The sequence below is a fragment of the Petaurus breviceps genome, unplaced genomic scaffold (assembly GCF_028583685.1).
Source record: "Petaurus breviceps papuanus isolate PSGF00001 unplaced genomic scaffold, PetGlider_PUasm1.0 176, whole genome shotgun sequence".
Lineage (NCBI taxonomy): Eukaryota > Metazoa > Chordata > Mammalia > Diprotodontia > Petauridae > Petaurus > Petaurus breviceps.
In genome coordinates, this window is record NW_027185771.1 from 17,046,899 (window position 1) to 17,069,563 (window position 22,665).

General features: G+C 39.9%; 1 protein-coding gene across 1 annotated transcript in view; it reads right to left on the reverse strand.

The window, feature by feature from the left end:
- The window catches only part of PHAF1 (phagophore assembly factor 1), a 67,045-nt gene that overhangs the window by 28,724 nt on the left and 15,656 nt on the right, over positions 1–22,665 (reverse strand). Inside the window, exons 3-8 of the mRNA XM_069085784.1 lie at positions 20,362–20,445; positions 10,584–10,627; positions 9,103–9,182; positions 8,593–8,687; positions 6,770–6,867; positions 3,261–3,373 (exon numbers count right to left, since the gene is read on the reverse strand). Coding sequence (XP_068941885.1) covers positions 3,261–3,373; positions 6,770–6,867; positions 8,593–8,687; positions 9,103–9,182; positions 10,584–10,627; positions 20,362–20,445 — 514 coding nt within the window. The remainder of the gene's footprint in view (positions 1–3,260; positions 3,374–6,769; positions 6,868–8,592; positions 8,688–9,102; positions 9,183–10,583; positions 10,628–20,361; positions 20,446–22,665) is intronic.

Below are 22,665 nucleotides of genomic sequence, written 5' to 3' on the forward strand. Positions count from 1 at the left end.
TAACACCTAAAAAAACAGACTGACTCAAATGGCAAAAGAGGCTCAAAAAGGCAATGAGGAAAAGAATGCCTTTAAAAAGCCAAATTTGCCAGATGGAAAAAGAATCTCAAAAGCTCAATGAGGAGAATCATTCCTTCAGAATTAGATTGGAGCAAATGGAAGCTAATGACTTTATGAGAAATCAAGATGCTGTTAAACAGATCCAAACAAATGAAAGAATAGAAGGCAATGTGAAATATCACATGGGAAAATCCACTGACCTGGAAAATAGATCCAGGAGAGATAATTTAAAAATTATTGGACTACCTGAAAGCCATGATCAAAGAAAGAACCTAGAAATCATCCTCCAAGAAATTCTCAAGGAAAAGTACCCTGATGTTTTAGAACCAGGGGGCAAAATAGAGGTTGAAAGAGTCCACTGATCACCTCCTGAAAAAGATCCCAAAAAGAAAACTCCTAGGAATATTATAGCCAGATTCTGAAATTCCCAGATCAAGGAGAGAATATTACAAGCATCCAGGAAGAAACAATTTGAATATTGTGGAAACACAATCAGGATAACTCAGGATCTGGCAGCTTCTACACTGAGGGATCGAAGGGCTTGGAATATGATATTCTGGAGGGCAAAGGAGCTGGGATTAAAACCAAGAATCATTTACCCAGCAAAAGTGAGTATCATGTTTCAGGGGAAAATATGGTCATTCAGTGGAATACAGGACTTTCAAGCATTCTTAATGAAAAAAAAAAAACAGAGTTTAATTGAAAATCTGACATTCAGAGATGAGAAACAAGAGAAGCATGATAAGGTAAACAGGGAAAAGAAATCATAAAGAACTTATCAAAGTTGAATTATTAACATTCCTCATGGAAAAACAATAATTGTAACTGATGAAACTTTTCTCAGTATGAAAATAGTTGAAGGGAATATATATATATATATATATATATATATATATGTCTATATCGAAGGATATACAACTGTATGAATACATATGTGAATGTGTGTATATATGTATACAAGTATACATAGATAGAGGGCACAGGACCAATTTAATAGGAATGGATGATACTTAAAAAGTGAAATTAAGAGGGGAGAAAGGAATATAATGAGAGGAAATGGGGGAGACAAAATGGGGTAAACTATCTCATATAGAAGAGGCAAGGGAAAATGGTTACAATGGAGGGGAAGAATAGGAAGGCAAAAGGGAATGGGTCAACCTTATTCTCATTTAATTTGGCTTGGGGAGGGAATGAAATACACACTACATAGGGTATCTCACCCTACAGGAGAATAGGGGGGATGACAGAAGGGAGGGCAGGCTGTGGGGGGAGGAAAATTGGAAGCACCCACTTTTTTTTTTTGAAAAGTGAAATCAAACATACTTTATTTTTTTTTACTTAAAAAAATGCTTTATTAACTTGATTTACATCATTTGTTTCCGCCAGACTTTGAGCCACAAATTCTCCCCCCGCTTTTCCCCCACCCACTGCCCCAAAATAGCAGTCCCACAGGACATGCCCTCCTCCAACCTGCTCTCTCCCATATTTTCTCCCATACCCCTCTCGACTTTTCCAGTGGATCTCTATGCCTCAGTGCCTATATATCTTATTTCCCAATTACATGTAAGATGGTATTAATAGTATATATATATATATGTATATATATATATATATATATATATACACACACATATATGTACATATATATATTTGATTTTAAAACCTTGAATTCTAGATTCATTCCCTTCCTTCCCTGTCACCCATCCCCACTGTGAAGACAAGCAGTTCAGTATAGGTTGTACATGTGTGGCTAATGGGAAGCACCCACTTTTGAAAAGGGATGGGAGCAAAGTAGAAAATAGAAAAAGTGGGAGGGAAATATAGTCAGTCTTTTACAATACATCTACTATGTTAATGATTTGCATTAGCTACACATGTACAACCTATACTGAACTGCTTATCTTCCCAGTAAGGGTGGGTGGGTGACAAGAGAGGAAGGGAATGAATCTGGAATTCAAAATTTTAAAATCAAATGTTTAAGGAAAAAAAATATATATATACCATTATTAATACTATTTTACATGTAATTGGGAAATAAGTTATACAGGCACTGGGGCATAGAGATCCACCATACCCTACTGGAAAAGTCGAAGGGGGTATAGGAGAAGATATGGGAGAGAGCAGATTGGAGGAGGGGATATCCTGTGGGAAAATTTGTAACTCAAAATCTGGCAGAAATGAATGATATAAATCAGAAGTTAATAAAGCATTTGAAAAGTGAAAAAAAGAAAAATCTTCAGAGCTCCTGATTGGTGCCAAGTAAAAGTCCGTCACCTTGGAGTTTGCAGCTTGGCCTCAGAAATCTCCTCTAGCTGACCAACCAGAACTATCCCAAAGGGGCCTCTTCTTCCCCACCTCCATGGCTTTGCTCACACTATGCCCCTCACCAGGACCATCTTTCTTCATACACTGTGCTTGAGAGTTCACCTGTCCTTTTGAAAACGCTGACACTCCCCTAATCACCTTAATAACCCTTAGTATTCCCCTCAGAGCTTACACAGTTCTCCATTGAACACTTTCAAAAGAACTGTCACACTGACAGGGTTGCTGTGAGGATTACCTTCATCTATGTTTGGGTCTGGATTATAAACTCCATTAGGGAAGGGACTTGTAAACTGTGAAGTGCTGAGAGAATCTGTTTTTAACATTAAATTCAACCAGTTTCTTACAGATAAAACAGGGAAGAATCCAGCTTCATGAAAAGGTATCTTTTTATCTATAGATGAAAGCTTAAAAAATACGTTCTACATGTTCTAGCAATTGAGGAGATAAAAAACACAGTCAGAATGAGAATCCCTGCAAGTGGACTTAATTAGGGAGAACGGGGTGGGAGTCTTTTTTTTTTTTTTAAGCAATCGGGGCTAAGTAACTTGCTCAAGGTTACACGGCCAGTTATTTCTGGGTGTGGTGCTGAGTGTCTGAGTCCGGGATTCGATCTCCAGGTCGTCCCAACACTGGAGCCGGTGCTCTTACTCACTGAGCCACCTGGCCGCCCCTAAGCAATTGGGGTTAAGTAACTTGCTCAAGGTTACACGGCCAGGTGTTTCTGGGTGGGTGCTAAGTGTCTGAGCCCGGGATTTGATCTCCAGGTCTTCTCAACACTGGAGCCGATGCTCTTACTCGCTGTGCTACCTGGCCGCCCCTGGGGTGGGAGTCTTTTGAAGAAAAGAAAAATCCCTTCCCCTAATCTGGCCACTTACCTGCAGCAAGTAGGCGGAGTCGTAAACCTGAGGGTCCAGTTCCATCTCTCAAAACATCCACACTTTCTGCATATACATTTCCCAGGAAGCAGCTGAGGGGCATGCCGGGAGCTCTGAGGATCAGGAGCAGAATGAATAGCCTCTAAGTAACGGCTCTTATAGAGTTACCTTTAGAGGCAGCAAGGTGGTATAGCAGACAGCTCTAGGCCTGGTGCCAGGAAGATCCGAATTCAAGTCAAGCGTCAGACATTTACTAACTGGGTGACTCTGGGCAAGTCGTTTAATGTGTATGCCTCAGTTTCCTCAACTGTAAAATGGAGATAACAACAGCACAATAACCAAGGTTACTGTGGGGATTATGAGGTAGTGTTTGTCAGGTGCTTAGCACGGCACAGGGCACACAGTTGGCACTTAATAAATGCTCATTCCATCCATCTCTGCATCTATTTACACGTCTCCCCCATTAGTCTATAAGCTATTTGAGGGCAGGAACCATTTTTGTGCTTTTGCTTTTATTTATATTTCTAGGACTTAACACAGGGCCTGGCACAGGGTAACCGATCAATAAATGCTTGTTGACTTGACTGAGAGGCTGATGATGGAAGGATCACTTCACTTACTTGGGATCAAGGAAAGGCATTTGCACATATGACTGGTGGGAAAGCCCCAAACCACCTGTTACACAACAAGCTCTGGATTCACCAACAGATGGCGATGCCTAAGTATAGGCCAGGCCTTGAAGCTTCTAGGTTTGGCACAAGAACAGCTCCCAGCCAAGTGGAAGTCCTGATGTCAGAGTACTTAGAAGTAGAAGGCCAACACAGCCAGGACCAGACAGCTTACATTTGTAAATCACTTTATAATAACAGAACACTTCTATACCTGTCATCTCATTTCACAGGACAAAAGGAGTTGGAATTCAAAGGGACCTGCTGACTTACCCAGGATTTTTCGAATTACCAGGCCAGATCTCATGGAATGGAATGTCTTTCCTTCCACTCAACCAAGCAAAAAGGTAATCAATAAGCACAAACTACCCTGTAAGACACTAGACTAGAGGTCCTTACTTTTATTTGTGGGTTAAAAAAATAACCCAGTACCCAAGTCCTTCCCAATCGAAAATCAGGGCAAGTCCTACCCTCTAGCCAAACCGGACCACTCTCTGACCTTTGTCATCTTTAAGGTAATCGGAAAGGCCTTTCCATTGGGAATAGATCATAGACATCAGAAGTTACCCTAAGGGGAATGATCCCCACCACAGAAATATAAGACTTGGTTTTCTTTTGGAAGAGGACCACTTGCCTTCAAATGGCAGGAGTCCAGACGACTCATCTGAGTTGTTCCAACGTTTTGATCAGATCCAGATTGCTTTGCCTAACATGGGGGTGTCAAGGACAGGCCTGGAGGGACAGCAGTTCAAGACCATTTTCTATACAAGCATATCCTGAAGATTTTCCTCCAAGGAGGAAAAGATCATTTTTTTGATTTCTTTTAGCTATTCCCCTCCTGTTCCAACTATTTTTAGTTGCTTGTTTTACTTTTACCTTTTCTTCTAATTGTTTTTTTAAGGGTTTTTTGAAAGGGCTGAGGCCCTTAAAAGCACCAAGGCCAATGTAATAAAGGAATTCTGTAAAATTTTGTTTCTTGGGGGGATCAGCTCGTGAGATAGACATGAAATGTATTGAGTCACAGGTTACTTGCTAACTGCTTTAACTATTTAAATATAAGACACCAAACCCTATAATTATGTCAAACTTCATAAAATAAGACAAGAATATGGATTGTGGGAGGCTATTATAATAGTAAGGTCCTGAACTAGGGTGGTGAGACTACACAAAACAGGAAAGCTGAGAGAGAACTGACAAGATCTGGCACCTGAACAGATATAAGGGGCTGAAGAGAGGCAGAGGCAGAGAGTAAGCTCTAATGTTGAAGCTAGGGGACCTAAGAGGGCAGGGATGGCATAAAGAGAAACAGAGATGCTAAAGGAAGGGTAGGCTTTTTGGGAAGAGCAAGATGAGTAGAGTTCTCTGCCGGATACATCTCCTCCTCCAACCTCAAGTCACCTTCTAAAAGTGGTCTTTCTCAATGTCCTCAACTAATGCTTCCCACTTTCCCCTAATATGACTTTACTTTGAACATCCTTATCTGGGCACATGTTGCTTTCTCCCCAATAAAAGGTAAATTCCCCGAGGGCAGGGTCTATTTTGTTTCAGTCTTTGTACCTTCAACATCTACCTTGAAGGTGCTTAATAAACGCTCTACCAGATTTTCGAACAAAATAGAAGCCCATAGTTTGGAGAATGGCTAAATAAATTTATGATACAAAAATGTAATGGTATATTACTGTACTATAAGAAGTGACAGATGATGAATACAGAGAAGTCCAGAAGGATCATGTGAACTGATGCAGAGCCAAGAAAACAAGACACATGATGACTGCAACAACATAAATAGAAGCAGAAAAAAAACCTGAAAGTGAATGTTGCCAAATTATAAAGAATAAGCATGGTGGGGCAGCTAGGTGACACAGTGGATAGAGCACTGGGCCGGGAGTCAGGAGGACCTGAGATCAAATCTGGTCTCAGTCACTTAGTAGCTATGTGACCCTGGGCAAGTCACTTAACCCTGATTGCCTAAAAAAAACAAAAACAAAAAAAACCCAAACCAAAAAAAAAAAAAAAAACACAACTCAAACAAACAAAATAAAACCATGGTTTGAAAAGGTATGTGAAGACACATGTACAGTGCACATATTTTCAAGACTTGCCCCTGTACTATTCAGTCATGTTTTGAGAGCTATGTTATCATCTCCTGACAGCTGCTGTGCTAGGCTGTACCTCTACCATGATCAGGCTCTCCCAGGATAAGATCCTCATCAGGAAACTCACCTCGGCCCTCTGATTGGAGGATTCCAGGGCAGGGCAAAAAACCCCTCCCAAGCCCTCTCTTTACAGGGCGCTAAGAAATTACAGCTAATTCTTCTTCTTCAACCAGGGCATTCTACCAACATCATGCCTACCCCTCTTCACCTTTTTATCTTCCCTTTGTGTACTGTCTTTTCCCATCTGAAGGTAACTCCACAAGGGCAGGGCCTGTCTTTTCTTTCTTTCTTTCTCCTATTTGTATTCCTAGTGCTTAGCACACTGCCTGGTACATTATATATATTATACTGTATCATATAATGCTGTTTTTTCCTCTTCATTTTATTTTTTTCCCTTAAAAAATAAAAACTCATTTTTAAAAGTCTGTTGAATTAATTATAGAATTAAGGCAGCATTATAAGAGGGGGAAAAATCACTGGATATAGGGCCAAAGGACCTGGTTTTCCCCCGTCATGTCATTTCACCTCTACGGGCCTCAGTTTCCTAATGTATAAAACGAGCAGGTTGGATCAGGCAGCTCAGAAGTCCCCTCTGGCTCTCACTCTCTTTCCTTCACAGGCTGGAGAAGAACAAGGAGCCTTTTGGCTAAGAGGAGGTGACCTGCCGGTTCTTCTTCCTGCTCACCTGGTGTCCTGTAAGCTATTTCCACTATAGATGTACATGCGTCTCACAGTTGCTCCATGGGGAATCTGAAGAGAAGCCAGGCCATGGGCAAAATTAGGCTGCAAACATAAAATACAAATGAGTTAGCAATACCAGCGCCACCCCGCATACAGTAAAGTCAGAAAACGGATGGAATATAAACTCAGAAATATAAGTGATGCTTATCTGTTTTTTAAGAATCAAGTTAACTACTTTTTCTTTCAAAAGGAGTATTAGAAGCATTTTCCTTTAAGCCAGAGGTTCTACATCTTTTGCTCTCAAGACCCCTTTACAACTCCTAAAAAGCTTTTGTTTATGTGGGTTAAGTCTACTGACATTTGCCACATTAAAAATTAAAACTGATAAAATTTGAAAATATTTATTAATTCATTTTAAGTAATAAACTATCATATGTTAATATATAATATACTTTTATGAAAAATAACTGTGCTAAAATTAATGAGATGAGTGGCATTGTTTTACATATTTTTTAAAATCTTTTTTTTTTTTGGAGGGGCGAGGGCAGGGCAATTGGGGTTAAGTGACTTGCCCAAGGTCACACGGCTATTAAGTGTTAAGTGTCTGAGGCTGGGTTTGAACTCAGGTCCTCTTGATTTTAAGGCCGGTGCTCTATTCACTATGCTACCTAACCGCCTCTAAAAACCTTTTTTAATTAAATTAAAATGGCTTCTCATATTTGCTTCTAAATTCAATCACTGTGACACTGTTTTGGTTGAAGTATATGAAGAAAATTCAGCTTCACACAACCACATATGGTTGAGAGAGGCATATTAACATGCAAATAACATCTTAATATTATTATGAAAATAGTTTTGATCTCATGGAGCCCTTGAGTCTTAGAGATGCCTAGGGTTTTGAAGACCCCACTATGAGAACTACTGCTTTAAACAAAAGTGAATTTCCACATACACACTCCCCCCAAAATTAGGGAGTAATGATTTGCAAATCATAAAAAAAAATTAACCACAAACTCTTTTTTCTTAGCCTATTTAAAGGTTTCCTTACTAAAGGGAGACAAACTGGAAAGGGACTGTTAGGAGCCAAGGTCACGGAAAATTTAGAAGATAAAGTCTTTCATCCTATATTGTATACTTAGTAAAAAAATTTATTTTCAAGAATATATCTATTAATTAAAGCTGGTCACATCAATATTACCACTTATCACTGAGGAAATAGCTATCCTTAAGTATTCTTAACGCTTTGGAACCTCACAAGAACAAGATATACCTCTTTTCATCCTCCCAAGATGAATGTGACAAACCATTCCCAAACATTTATTAAGCACCTCCTGGATGCAAGGTCCCGAACATAGCAGAGACACAGATAAAAGAGACATGGTCCCTAAGTTTATGGTGTGATAGCGGGAGATCAAATATACACACACAAATAAGAACCAAAAAAAGTGTCTAAGAGGAGAACAAAGCACTGTGAGAGGGGGAAACTAATTCCATCCACAGGTGGTGAGAGAAAGAATTGGCAGTATCCCTAAAAAAATGAGCATTTCCTTTATACACAGAATCACAGGACAGGGTGCTGAAGGGGTCTTAAGAGTTCAATGAATTTAATGCTAGTTTTCAGGAATGGAGCTACTGTTTAAAGCAAGATAAATTTAAAAAAAAATTTAACATATATGCCTGAGCAAATGACTTAATAATGTTACATTTAAAGGCAAAAACAATGAAGAAAGTCTTTTCAGTTAGATATTTTATTCACTAAGTTCTCTGAAGTGACATGCTATCTACATACTCCTATTGCAGCAACATTAGAAACACAGAATTCCTGACCTCATATTTTGGAGCCTCGGTCCACGAGTCTAATTGAAAAGAGAAAGATAATCCTCTAAAGTTGAGGTGGAAAAGTTGTTCGGCCGAGTTGTACACTGGAAAAGAAGGGAGTTCCATGTGAATGCAGAAGCCACTTTGGCTACAATTTCCAATCTAAGACCACTAGGGTTGGGGACAGGGAGAATGACTATGACCAATGGCAGCAGGATTTGTCATTGTGGCCCTGGGCCAATCTCTCCAGCTGAGTCCTGAGGATACTATTCCTTCCTCTACCTCAAAGGGCTGTTGGGAGGATCAAATGAGATCTTTCAGTGTTATCAGATGGAATGCCTGATAGAAACATAATCTTTTGTTATATTTTTTCATCTCTAGGTTAACTGAAGGGGCTTAAAAGCACAGGAAAGGGTTTTTTTAAGTACTGCCAGAGTATGAATTGCAATAAAACAATAACTTCTATTTACTGCCATGAGTTGTCACTATCTAACAACCTTTTTGCTCAGCTCTGCTTACCTCCTGGATGAGTTGCTCCAAAGGACTGATCAATCTGTTCAATGGTTGGAGCTATTGCCTGAGAGTTAAAATGGACACCACTGAAAAACAAAAAAAGCCTTTTTCAACAGTTACAAAACCTCACAGCTCACGAGTTATCATGGCTATAAAATGTACTTTAAAAACGAAAACAAAAAACAAGTGACAGATGAGTTCAAATATGGAAAGCCACTTACAAAAATCTAATTTTGTTGTAATTCAAACATGATTTCCTTGGTGTAAAGAACTCTTCGATGTGTAAATTCCTCTCACATGATACACAAGTAACATAGTCTTAAGAGAGAGCTGCCTGGGGAACACTTAAAGGGTAAGTGATTTGCCTAGTTACAAAGTCAGTAGGTACAAGAGGTTGGACTTGAACCCAGATCTTTGACTCCAAGGTCAAGCCTCTAGTCACAGTGATACACTGTCCCTCACCTAAGATTTTTAAGCAGAAAAAAACAAAGACTATATTCACAGGCTATCCATTAGAAGTTTCTGTAATAGATTATATGCTCACTACTCATCAGACTCATCAGAATGAGGGATAAGTTGGTCTTAGGCCAATTTTCAAACAGTATGACACAAGGACACAGAGAAAGGCTGGTTCAGGTAGGTCAGTAGAGCTGGTACTCTTTGTGTGAAAAGGCTGTACTACTCCAGTAGGAGGTGGGAGAATTTTTAAAAGGGGACCGTATCAGTACTGAATGTATCAATAGGGCAGGTATTGGAAACAGTCCACTGGAATAAACTTGGGTAGAGGCAGAGGTGAGGGGAGAGAGAATTTTGAGGAAGCAAATCTGTGAGAAGGAAAATGCTTAGGAAATGACAGTGAAAAGCTCTGAAGGCCTGGAGAAGTGAGATCTTGGGCAGAGAGGGGAGGGGAAGGGAGGGAAAAGGGAGAAAGGAACTCTATACTGGCCCAGGCAGAAGTAAAATGAGACTGGGGAAGGCGAACATTTCAGTAAGACTTTGGAACTCTGCACCTCTCTGGTTTATCTCTTAAGATTAGATTTTTAAGAGACTGAATTTCTATCTATACAAAGCATGGCCTACATTTGAGAATTTCCTCATCAAAAGCATAATTATACTAAATGATAAACATTAGTTCCTGGTCTGTCCAAGGAAGGGGTGTGAATGCCCACTGAGACCTTCTTGTACTACAGGGACAGTGAATATTAACTGGAAGGAAATATGCTAATGGATACTATCAATCCCGGGACGGCTGTTTAGTGTCCTAAATGATTCAGAAAACTGTTCCACAGTGTGCACCTCAGGTCTGAGGACCCTTGGTTGTGGCAGACTACAAGAGCCAGTTTTAGTCCATATAAATCCTACAGATGTGACAGGCCTCACTGCTCTGGGGAGAAAAGGAGTGGTAACAGACTATTGAACAATAAGAAAGCAGATATCCAGAACTAGCTTGTCATGAGAATGATCCACCAGTTCTAAATAAGACTTACCAATATTTTAACTTCACTTTAGTCAAGTCATAAACTTCAATTACCTAAAAGACAATACATCGAACATTTAAGAAAAACAGTTAAAAGCATAATAGTATTAGATTTTTTAAAAATCTCCTAAAAGAGATTTCTAGAATAAACACTCATCAGGATTCACAATTGACAAATATTCTCTTTAAGAAGAGTTTTGTATAAATTAAGACCTTCTATCTCAATCTGAAAGGGGAAAAAATCCACACTCCACTGATCATGATAATCCAGATATTCAAATTCACTTCTATGGGGCTATCCAAATATATATCCTCCCTGTAATGGCTTATTTTCTTTATACTTATTCCAAAGTTTTGGTTTCTAGATAGAAGATAATTGTGGGGATAGAGAGCTTTTGTAGACTCACTCAAATCTAAATTACCCTTTTCCTGTAACAACAATTGGAGCCCAGACCTGTGATTTTATTGAATAATGAAAAATCACTTCTCAAGTGCTCTGTGCAAAGCGCTGTGTTAATAAGCCCTGGCATACAAACAGAAAAGAGGGTCCCTGCTCCCAAGGAATTCATCTACTCAGAGACAACAACATGTGGAGTCAGTTTTAGCTGCAGGTCAGGTGGAAAGGTCCCGTGGTCCTTAGGATAAGTGGTAAAGCAGTAACACACATTTTATTCCCACTGATAAAACCATCTATATTTGATGTTGTGCCACCTGGCTGTGCCAAGTACTTTGGTGGTGAAGACTTGATTTTCCAGAATCTTTAGTAGTTGTAGTCACTGAACTTGTATAAGCAGTTGCCAGGTAGTTAACTCCAAACTAAAGAAACTCCCTCCAACCCTTGCAGGACAGCACCTTCTTTGCACCCTTTGGTCAAGAACCTTGGCCAGGATGACCCAGTCTGGATGTGTCAGAGGCTAGACTTCAATTTAGATCTATCTTCTTGTTTCCAAGGACAATTATTTATCCACTACACCCTTCTACCTTTCAAGAGGAGATGAAATTATTCCAGTCAGCTAAACAAAATGCTCTCAAATCTCTTATCTTAGAGAATGTTTCCTCTTCACTTCTACAGCTACTACACTGGGCTATACTGCTATAACTGAGGACCTTGATGAGTTATTAAAATTCAGATCACACTGAGTGGAAAAAATCATTCCAAAACATCCTGCTTTAAAAATATCAGGTTTGTTCTACTAGGAAATGGGCCACATTACATTAGCACAGAAGGGTTTTACTTACGTATATGCCTACAATTCTCTTATTACCTAGATTAACAGCATAGTCTAACCCAAAGGGGAATCTTGGTGGGTGTTTCAAGCCTAACTGGAGCTTTGCTCACAGTGTAATTATCCTTATGGAGGTAAACAGTCCTGACTTCAGATATTTTGGTAAAGACAAATTCAGTAACCATTTGCTGAGTGCCTATTGTGTGCTAAACACTAGGGTGACATAGAATCCAGAAAAGATAACCCATGCCTCCAGGAAGTTTACAGTTTAAGTAGATGGCTAGAAGATAATGACAGAATCACAGGATTTTGAGCTGATAGGAAGCTATTTAATTCAATCCTTTTATTTTACAGAGGAAAAAATGGAACCAGTTTAAGTAAGTTGCTCAAGTTCACACAAATGCTAAACCATGGGGTTCAATCCTAGGCCCTCTTTCCACTAGTGCTCATCACCCCTGCAAGACACGAAGAAAACACAAAGGAACCAGAGTGACACAAAGCAAAGTGTTGATTGCAGGCCAAAGGAACACAGCTGATCTGTTCAAAGGGACAAATGATGGATTTGGTTTGATTTAAGCAAACATTTTTAAAGATTTTTTTATGTTATGTTTAAGAGGCTGCCCTGGGTGATGGGGACACAAAGACAAAGACTAAGTCCATATTTGCCTTGGGAGGGCTTACTTTTTGACTGGATTACAGAATCCATCAGCCTTTACTAGCTGCGAATGCAGATGTAAACCCAAGGACAGTAGTTTTTTTCCCCCACACTTTACAAAAGTTAACACCCATGTGCCATTTATAGTTGACAAAACAGTGTTTACTGTCACTGCTATTAAAAATCAGGTGTTGTAGTCTAGTATAACATTTCTATGGGAAAGTCAGATTTAAATTACGTTATTTTGATTTGAATCCCTTTTCCTGGAATGTACCTGGCAGCTGGTTTAAGGACGACCTGTACTGTGAGTTGGTGGTAAACGCCCTGTGAATTATTGTCCTTGGGCTATTCCATAATAAAGTCTATTTCAGGTAGAATCTCTAGCTGGGGTCATGTAAACAACTGGAAAGATCAGGAGACAGAGGGTGTTGTGAAACACTGATTTTGGAATAAAAATATCTGGTTTCACAACTTGATTCTTGACCCACACTATCTATGTATCTTTTGACAAATCACTTACTTTCTCTTAGTTTCAATTTTTCCATTTGTAAAATAAGGGAATTGGACTCCCTTAGGAGTAAGAACTTTCAGTTCTAATATTCTATGACTCCAGATGAACTGAGTCAGAGAGACTCCAGGACAGATTAACTATGAGACTGAAGCTGAAATGAGTCTTGAACATATCAGGAAGCAGAGGTCCTACTGCCTGATATAGTGCTCTAAGGAGTGACACAAGAGTGTAAATAACAAGATACTATAAATATAAATCATTAAATTAGACACAGTTTGCATTAAGTACCTGATTGGTCATGGCAACAACATACAAAATAGTTCTTCAAGTTTGAAGATGATCCTGTTGATGCTATTTAAATGTTTGGCTGTGGTTAAAAAGGCCTTCCCATGACAAACCAATAAATAAAAACAGTCTGTAGGTTCATTCATTTATTCAACAGTTAATTACTTAATCATCTACTAGGTATGCTGTTCACAGAAGCTGCCCATGGCACTGTCTCTCTAGGGTTCTTCATCTTAGATAGCTGGACTGCTGAATTCCAGCCTTATAATAGCATTCCATGATCATGGCCCACATCCCTTGAAACTGAGTATGAGTAGGGCCACAAAATTTATCTTGCCCACTCCTCTGGAGCAACCTCTCATCTAGTATGTGTCTAGGAATTAAAGGAGCTGTGTTAGCATCCCAATATTAAGGATGGCATCATTAAGTCTTGTCATGGCTACTCTATAGGTGAACTAGCTAAAGAAGCAGCAGTAAAGAAGACCATCTGTTACCTGGAGAATTGGTCACCTTTATGGCTCCATAAAAGTGACAGGATAAAGTAGAAAAAGAGCTAGTCTTTGGGTCAGAAGATATGAGTTCAACTATTGGTTACAACACAATCCATCAATAAGCATTTGTTAAGAACCTATTATGTGTCAAGCACTGAGCTAGGTGCTAGGGATACAAGTTCAAAGAATAAAATCACCCTTACTCACAAGGAGTTTACATTCTTTTTTTTAACATTTAATTTTTATTTTATTTTTGAATTACATATTAAATAAAAATGTTTAACATTCATTTTAAAAAATTTTGTTTTATATTCTCTTTCTTCTCTCACCCCTCCTTGAGAAAGCAATTTGATATAGATTATACATGTGCAGTCATACAAAATATTTCCATATTAGCCATATCACAAAAGAAAATGCAGACCAAAAACCCCAATAATAAAGTAAAAAAGTATGTTTTAATCAGCATTCAGAGAAGTTTACATTCTAATGGAAGACAAGTACATATAAAAATATAAACAGAATAAATAAACAGAATAAAGAAAAATATGCATAAAAGAGTTAATTATGAGGAAGTAGTCCGGGAGGAAGATCAGGAAAGGCTCCACATAGAAGGAAATGTTTGCATCTTGAAGGAAGAGAGTGATTCTATGAGACAGAGAGATGAAGAGGGAGTGCATTCCTGGCATGAGACACAGATATTGGCTATGTACTGTCACATATGAAGAATGGAAAGGTTAGTTTGGTTGGATTGCAGAGTGTGGGAGGAGAGTTAATGTCCAATGAGACTAGAAAGGCAGACTGGAGCCAGATTATATAGGACTTTAAAAGCTAAACAGAGTGATTTTCATTTTACCTTAGAGGCAACAAAAAGTCATTTTAGTTGACAGAAGAGAAATTATACACTAAGATTTGTTTTTAAGGAAAATTACTTTGGCAGCAGAGTATAGGCTGGACTAGAATGATAAAAGGCATAAGGCAGGGAGACCAATTAGGAACCTACCGTATCAATCCTGGATAGAAGCAATGAGGGCCTGAACTAAGGTGGCAGCTAGATAGTTATGTGAATGGAGCGAAGGGTCATATGAGAGAGACTGTGGAGTTAGAAATAATAAGATGTGGCAATTGAGTGGAAATGCTATGAGATAAGGGAGAGTGAGGAGTCCAGAAAAATGCTGAGATTATCAACATGGGAGGCTGTAAGATTTAGTCCAGGAGATGGAGAACAGATGGTCATACAGGTAGGAGAACAATGGAGAAAGCTACATAAGGAAAGCCCAGAGAACAGAGTATTCAGGAGGCGAGAGTAGTCAACTGGGTCAGGTCAAATAGATTGAGAAGGATGAAGACTGAGGTTTGATAAATAAAAGATTATTGGTAACTTTAGAGAGAGGAGTTTTAGTTAAGTGATAAGGTAGAAGTCAGATGGCAAAAGTGGGGGAAATGAGCACTGACATCTCTTTTTAAGGACTTTGGCTGAGAAAGGGAAGAGAGATATGGGACAGAAGTTTGAGGGGATGTTAAGGTATAGAGAAAGATTTTTAAGGATGACAGAGATGTGACTATATTTGATTATTGCACTTAAGTAATCAGTAAATAAGAACAAAAGGGAAGAAAAAGGATCTCATGTCAAATGGCCTCAAATTTCTTGGTAAGGTAAGAGTCAAGATCCTGAGCCAGGAGAGAGATGGGGAAGCAAGAAGTGTGAGTGGCTTGAGAAGGGAATAGAAGTTTTGGAATAGTTTCTTTAGGGAGTGAGAAGCAGTTACAGAGGAAGAAAAGGACTGCTGCTGCAAGAACCCAGTTGAGAAGAGATGACATGAATTTGCAACGCACCCAGTCAGCATGGCTCTAAGGCTTCCCTCTAGCTGTGTTCAGAAGCTTATGAATAAAAGCAGAGGAGACAGATGGCAGGAGTAATCAAGAGTAGAGTTTTCACAAGAAAGGACTGGCATATAGACAACTCCTGGGTTGATACTGGAGAGATAGAAAAGTGAAATGAGAGCAGGAGTAATGACCTGAGAAAGTACCTGAGAGGTAGAGGAAATGGAAGTATTAATGAAGGCAAGGAGATTTAGGAGGGTTAAGGCACAGGAAGAGATGGGATGATAGGAGGTTATGGTCATGCAGTATAATGTCAGAATTTCCAACTGGGGGAAGTGGAACACTTGAGGGTAATGATGACCATCCCTATGTGTAACTGCAGTGGAATGAAAACTATGGAAATTTAAGATGGCTAAGGAATTGAGAGGTTAAGGATTTTGAGGGAATATCTATTATTGATATGAATATTAAAGTCTGCTAGTAAATGAGTAGGAGTCAAGGAATAGAGGAAAATGGTAAGCCAGGCACTAAACTGCTAGAGAAAAGAGGGGAAATGACTTGGTGGGAGGGGTGAAAGAGAACTGGCTGGAAAATCCAGATTGAATGGATTTCAAATGAGGAAAGGCTGATGAGTGACAGTGGTAAAGGAGAGTCTAAATAAGTGAGGTGCAACGAAAATGTCAACTCCTCTAGGACCACTGTAATAGGAGTATGAAAGAAGGTTTATAGCCAGTGCTGGAAAGGATAGCAAGTAATCGTGGATATGCCATCACTTCTTTAAGCCTCAGTTTCCTTATCTGTAAAATGGGAATAATACTACCAGAACTATTCTCATAGGATTATTGTGAGAAAAGAAGCTCATAAACCTTAAACCCCTAAAGAAATGGATAGTACTATGATGGCAACAGAAGGCTCAGTAAAAGTATCCAAGACAGTGCTCTGCAAATACATCTTCTGTGCTCAGCCTGATACATTATACATATAATATTATAGTTTCGTGTACTCTCAGTAGCTCAGTTATGTTGCACTTGATTTAATATAAAGAGGTATTTAGGGGCGGCCAGGTAGCACAGCAAGTAAGAGCACCGGCCCCAGAATCGGGATGACCTGGGATCGAATCCAGGCTCAGACACTTAGCACCCACCCAGAAACACCTGGCTGTGTAACCTTGAGCAAGTTATTTAACCCCAATTGCTTAGGGGTAGCCAGGTGGTGCAGTGAGTAAGAACACCGGCTCCAGAGTCAGGATGACCTGGGATTGAATCTGGGCTCTGATACTTAGCACCACACCCAGAAATAACTGTCTGTGTAACCTTGAGCAAGTTACTTAACCCCAACTACTTAAAAAAAAAAGAGGTATTTAATCTTCACACATCCCACTTTACAGATGAGACACAATTATAATTTATCTTAGGCAACAAGGTTCTTTCAGACAAAATCCAAAGGATTTTCCCCAGTTGCCATCTTATGAATTCTATTTGCCACCTGTTCCTTGTTTGTAATACTTCTGAGAAATTTACTTACACAATTTTCTGGAGGGAAAAGGCTGTCAATATTCCTCTTCATAGTTTTCCAGAAGCCCAATAATTATCAAGATTTTCCATTCTTGATGTATCTTCCAGAACTGTAACTTTCAACTGAATTGCTTTCCAATTTTTGTCCAGTTATTTTCTAGGGTTATTTCTTTTGTGTTTTCACTTTACCTTGCCATTCCATCAACTTCTTGAGGAATTTAATTTCTTTTTCATTTGGGAGTAATTTTAAAATTCTAAGCCTTTAAGAAAAAAAATCCATTTAAACAAATGATCTTATATAAAACCATAAGCTCCAAATTATCCATGCTTTTCAAAGTATTTATCAACAAATAATTTTGTTTGCTTTTTTGCTTCCCTCTGACCTTTTTCTGTGTGCATCCAGATTTTCTGATATAATTTTTTTTTACATTATTAGAGTGCATAATGAAGTTTATATTTAATATTGTTTTCTTCTGTTGAGGAATTTCTGGCTTTGTTTTTGATGAAACCTTTTTCTTTACAGGTTGCTGACTGATTCTTTTAATTTTTTTTAATGTCTTTTCATTGGGTTAGAATTCTCTGGATTACCAGTTTTTGACATCTATTTTCAGCATTTCCCATGGCCTTTCTTTTTGTGTGTGTATGGCACATCTACTGCTATTTTTTTAAGTGTGAGGTATATTGAGGAGATGGACTCTTTTCTAACCTCTTACTGTAATATCTTCTTCCAGGATCCAAAGAAGATCTGCTAATAACATGAAGCCTGTTTTCAGACTTTTCCTAATGTATTAATCAGTTATGCTATATATTTTTCCTTTTCCTTTTTGTCTTACAAACATATTATGTGCATAATGGATAGCTCTCTTTGGGAGGGAGAGAGGAAGGGATACTGGGGAATATTTTGTTAACATAAAAATATATCAATAAAAGCAATTATTGAAAAAAGATGTGGGAGATACACTATTTTCAGAGAAACTACTTTAAGACTCAGGAAGTTCATATTCTTTCTAAGCCAAGTCTGTTTGGTTTGGGTCAAAGCTAAGTAATCTTGATAACTGACTCTTGTGATCTGAAATTAGCCTATAAATCTTTCAAAAGGGATACACCGGGCCTGGTAGGTGGCGCAGTGAATACAGCACCGGCCCTGGAGTCAGGAGGACCTGAGTTCAAATCCGGCCTCAGACACTTAACACAAAAACTAGCCGTGTGACCTTAGGCAAGTCATTTAACCCCAAATGTCCTCCAAAAAAAAAAAAAGGTCCGGGGCAGCTGGGTGGCACAGTGAATGGAGCGCCGGCCCTGGAGTCAGGAGGACCTGGGTTCGGTCCAGCCTCAGACACTTAACACACACACACACACACACACACACACACACACACACACAGAGGCTGTGTGACCTTGGGCAAGTCACTTGAGGCCGGTTGCTCTCCAGAAATCCAAAAAAAAAAAGGGATACACCATAACCTGAACACCAACTCGAACCTACCTTCTAACTTGTAGCTTTGAAACAATAAGGCTCCTGTGCCCCATAATCAACCTATGTGCCACTTTGGGATTTGTAAACAATGTATTCAAGAAATATCTTAGACTAAAACAGGTTCTATGAACTGCAGCATACCAATTAGCACATAGTTCAAGCAGAAAATGTGCTAGTGACTATTATGTCAATCCAAAAACAAGGTCTCCTATGCTCAAAGAAAGCATCCAATAAAGAGCTGGGAAACTCCCAAGCCCCACTAGTCTGCACAGGATTTGAAGACAAGCTGCAGTCCTTTAATAGATAGTGCCTAACACCAAAACGTAGCAAAATGAAAGACTTTCTCTGCAACAATATTTTTAGCCCTACACTGTGGGATCCGACCTCATTCTAAATAGTTTCTATAACTGTCCCTAGTTTGCCATGGACAAAAAAAATCATTCCCTTTGTGACCAACCTTCTGATAATGAGCTACTCTATATTTAGCAGTCTGCTGCTAGGCCTGTGCTCAAATTCTTTCTAGCCTGACTGGACCTTCCAAAGAGTTCAAGCTCCATTGGTAGAGCAAAGAGGTGACCCTAAGCTTTTGTAGGTTAGAAGGAGGTACCAGAGCAGAAACTGTGTGGAGGACTCACAATCTGCACCAGTGTAAGAAGTCCCTGATCAACAAGAGCACAGACCTAAAGATTCAAAAGAACACACTACTGTGGCCAGCCACCCAAAACAAACAAGTGCCATCTCCTCGTTCCAGCCTACTAGCACCCACATCAAGCTCCCTTGCTCATCTTGTCTTTGTGATACAGTGTCCAAATTGCTGCATTTGGAGTCTGAGGACCTGGATTCAAAAGTTGCCTTTACTACTTACTTCCTATGTAACTCCAGGTAAACTTTCTGAGCCTCAGTTTTCTCATTGGTAAAATCAGGGATTGGACTTTAAGGTTCTCTTTGTATTAAGTTTGTGATTCTAGGATCCGTTCCTTCCAGAGAGGTTTTGGATTTTCATGGCATCTCTTTGCTTCTTGGTCATTATCATGCCCCCCTTTAGTCAACAATCAGATTCAGAGACAAGGCTAATTTTCCTTTTCGTTTGCAAAACAGAAGGAAGCTCCAATAGTAACAGCACGAGCTCTTGGCCTTCCATTGTTTCCTAAGTGCAAATGGGATGGCACTGATTTGTAAACTCCTGAAGTGGAAGATCCTCAGCTTAGGAGAGAGCAGGGATCACTGGATGAAGCCACTGGATGGGACCACAGGCAGCCGACCACACTGGAAGGAGAGAGGATTTGAAGGTCTCCTGTTCACTACTTGGATCAGGGGCAAGTTACTCCTCCCCTCTCTAGGCTTCAGTTTCTTCCGTGAAATGAGGGAGGTGGACCAGATGATCTCCGAGTCGCCTCCCAATTACAATTCTCATGAAGCTGTGAGGAAAGGCCACTGTATCTTAACCTTGGCTCTGCCACATCTGTGCAGGCTGAGGCAATTTACTTCTTCCCTCTAGATCTGTTTCCTCTTTGTATAACACAGTGCTTGGACCATATCACAGGATCAACGACTTGGAGCTGGATAGAACCTTGAACTGGATCATCTCTAGGGTCCATTTCAATTCTAAAATTCTATGATACAAAGGCATTTATTTCACTCCCTCTAGTCCTTAGCTTTCTCATCTGTAAAGTGGGTTATGGGAAGATTAAGTAAAGTCCATCTTGTTCAACACAACAAAAATTTATCCTATAAAAGGCAAGGAGCTATACTCAAAAACACTGAATGACTGTCAAGCATCAAATATCTCCAGTGATGTTTGTGTTTACCTTTAGCCGCTGATTAAAAGCATCAAATAGTAGTTTGATTCCGTCCTGAGTCAGGTTAAGGATGAGGTCATGACTAAGAGGGGCCTGTAAGACAAAGGGAGAACAACATGAGGACTGCACTCACCCAAACAGGGCTCATAAAAGCACCTGTTCTGTGTTTATAGCTGCACTAGGTGTGGAGGGAAATACAAAAGCAAAGGCAACGGTCCCTGTCCCCAAGGAATGTCACAGACCAATATGAGATTTGGAGACTAGGAAGTGGTTCTATGTAGATGAAATATTTTGTTTTCAACCAGCAGTGTAATTTCCACAACATCCGTAGCTGATGAGATATTTATGTACTTGACTTTCATAAAAGAAGTATATTCCATTTTGCTCAACTTACGCAGAAATGACACATTTTAATTGTCACTTCACTGCTTTTGGTCAAATGCCAGGAGGAAAAAAGTTGTGTGCAGACTCTCATTGTTGCAACTGAAAAGTGCTCTCTCTCTAAAGTTACCAATGATCCCTCAATTGCCAAATCTAACATTTTTTTCTCAATCTTGAACATGCTCGATCTCTGGGCAGACTTTGACTATCAGTCACCTTCTCCTCCTGGATACTCCCTCCTCTCTAAGGCTGATGACATTGCTCTCTCCTGGTTCTCCTTACCTGTCTGACTGTTTCTTCTCAACTTCCTTTGCTGAATCTTCATACAGGTCACACCCACAAACCCTCGCTGTCCCTCAAGGGTCTGTTCTGGGCCCTCGTTCTCCCACTATAGTGTTTCACTTGGTGATGTCACCAGCTCCATGGATTCAATTATCACCTCAAGGCTGATGACTCTCAGATGACTGAACCTATTATCTTTCTCCCTACATCCTTCCCTTCTTTCAAACTTTCCCATCATGGCTGAGGGCACCACCATCATTCAAGTTACTCAGGCTCAAAACCTGAGATATCATCCTGGACTTCTTACTTTCTCTCAGACCCCATAGCCAGACTTGCCAAATATTGCCAGTTCTATCAGGTATACATGCCCCTTCTTTCCTTTCCCACTTCCAACACCCTGGTGCAGGCCCTCATCACCTTATACCTGAACTATTCAGTAGCTTTCTGGTTACCTCAAGTCTTTCCCAACTACAGTCCACCCTCCACTCAGCTGCCAAAATGATCTTTCTAAAGTGCGGGTCTAACTATGTCACCTGCCTGCCACATTCAATAAACTCCCTACCTACCTCATTACCTTTAAGATCAAACACAAAACCCTGTTTGGCCTCTGAAGCCCTTCCCACTTCCGCAGTCTTCTTACATCACATGGCACCCACACACTCCCCAGCCCAGTGGCTCTGGCCTTCTTGCTGCTGCTCCATCTCTCGAGTCCGTGCCTTTCCATGTCCTGCCCCTCGTGCTAAGAGTGGTCTATATCCTGGTCCTCTTTTCTCATAGGATTGTTTCAGAACCCAGGTGTATTCAGCTGGTCACCCATCCAGAAAGTATTAGCACATACTATGTGTGTCCTGCCCTCAGGGACCTACAGCCTAGTAGGGAAAATCATACAAGTGCATGTGCATGCACACACACACACACGCACGCACACACACACCCCATTAACACAAGGTCCACTACTACAAAAGAGACACATATTGCCTCAAGTATTCAAAAGAGGAAGAAATCACTTCTAATTTGAGAAATAGGAAGAAGGCAGAATCAGAGGTCAGCATGAAGGTATCAGCATTTGAGCCTAGTCTTGGTAAAATGAGGATAATATTTACACTACTTACCTCACAGGGTTGTGGTGCTGAGGAGATCACAAGAAAAACACTGTAAGGAACTATATGGAAGTGAACTGTTGTGAAATGCTAGCAATGACAGAAGAAATTTCGGGGATAGCAGTGAGGGAGGAGATTTCCAGGGACAGGTATGAGCAAAGACACAGAAATGGGAAAGCAAAGGATTTGTTTTGAGAACAGCAAGCACTCCACTTTTTTTTTTTTTTTTAAATACATACGTGAAGGGAATAGTGGGAGAAAAGGATGAAAAGACAAGACTGTGGAGGACCTTCAATGTCAGGCTATGGAGTATGACCTTATAGGTGACAGGAAGCCCTTGAAGATTCCTGAGCAGGGGAATGACATCATCAGAACTATGTAGGAAGAAGTGGATAGTGTGGTGTGGTGGGAAGAACAATGGATATGAAATCAGGTCTGAGGCTGCATCCCTGCTCTGCCATTACTGGGCATGTCACCTTGGTCAAGTCTTTTCTATTCTGGTACCTAACCTTCCTCCTTTGTAGGATGAAGAAATTCTACTAGAGGATTT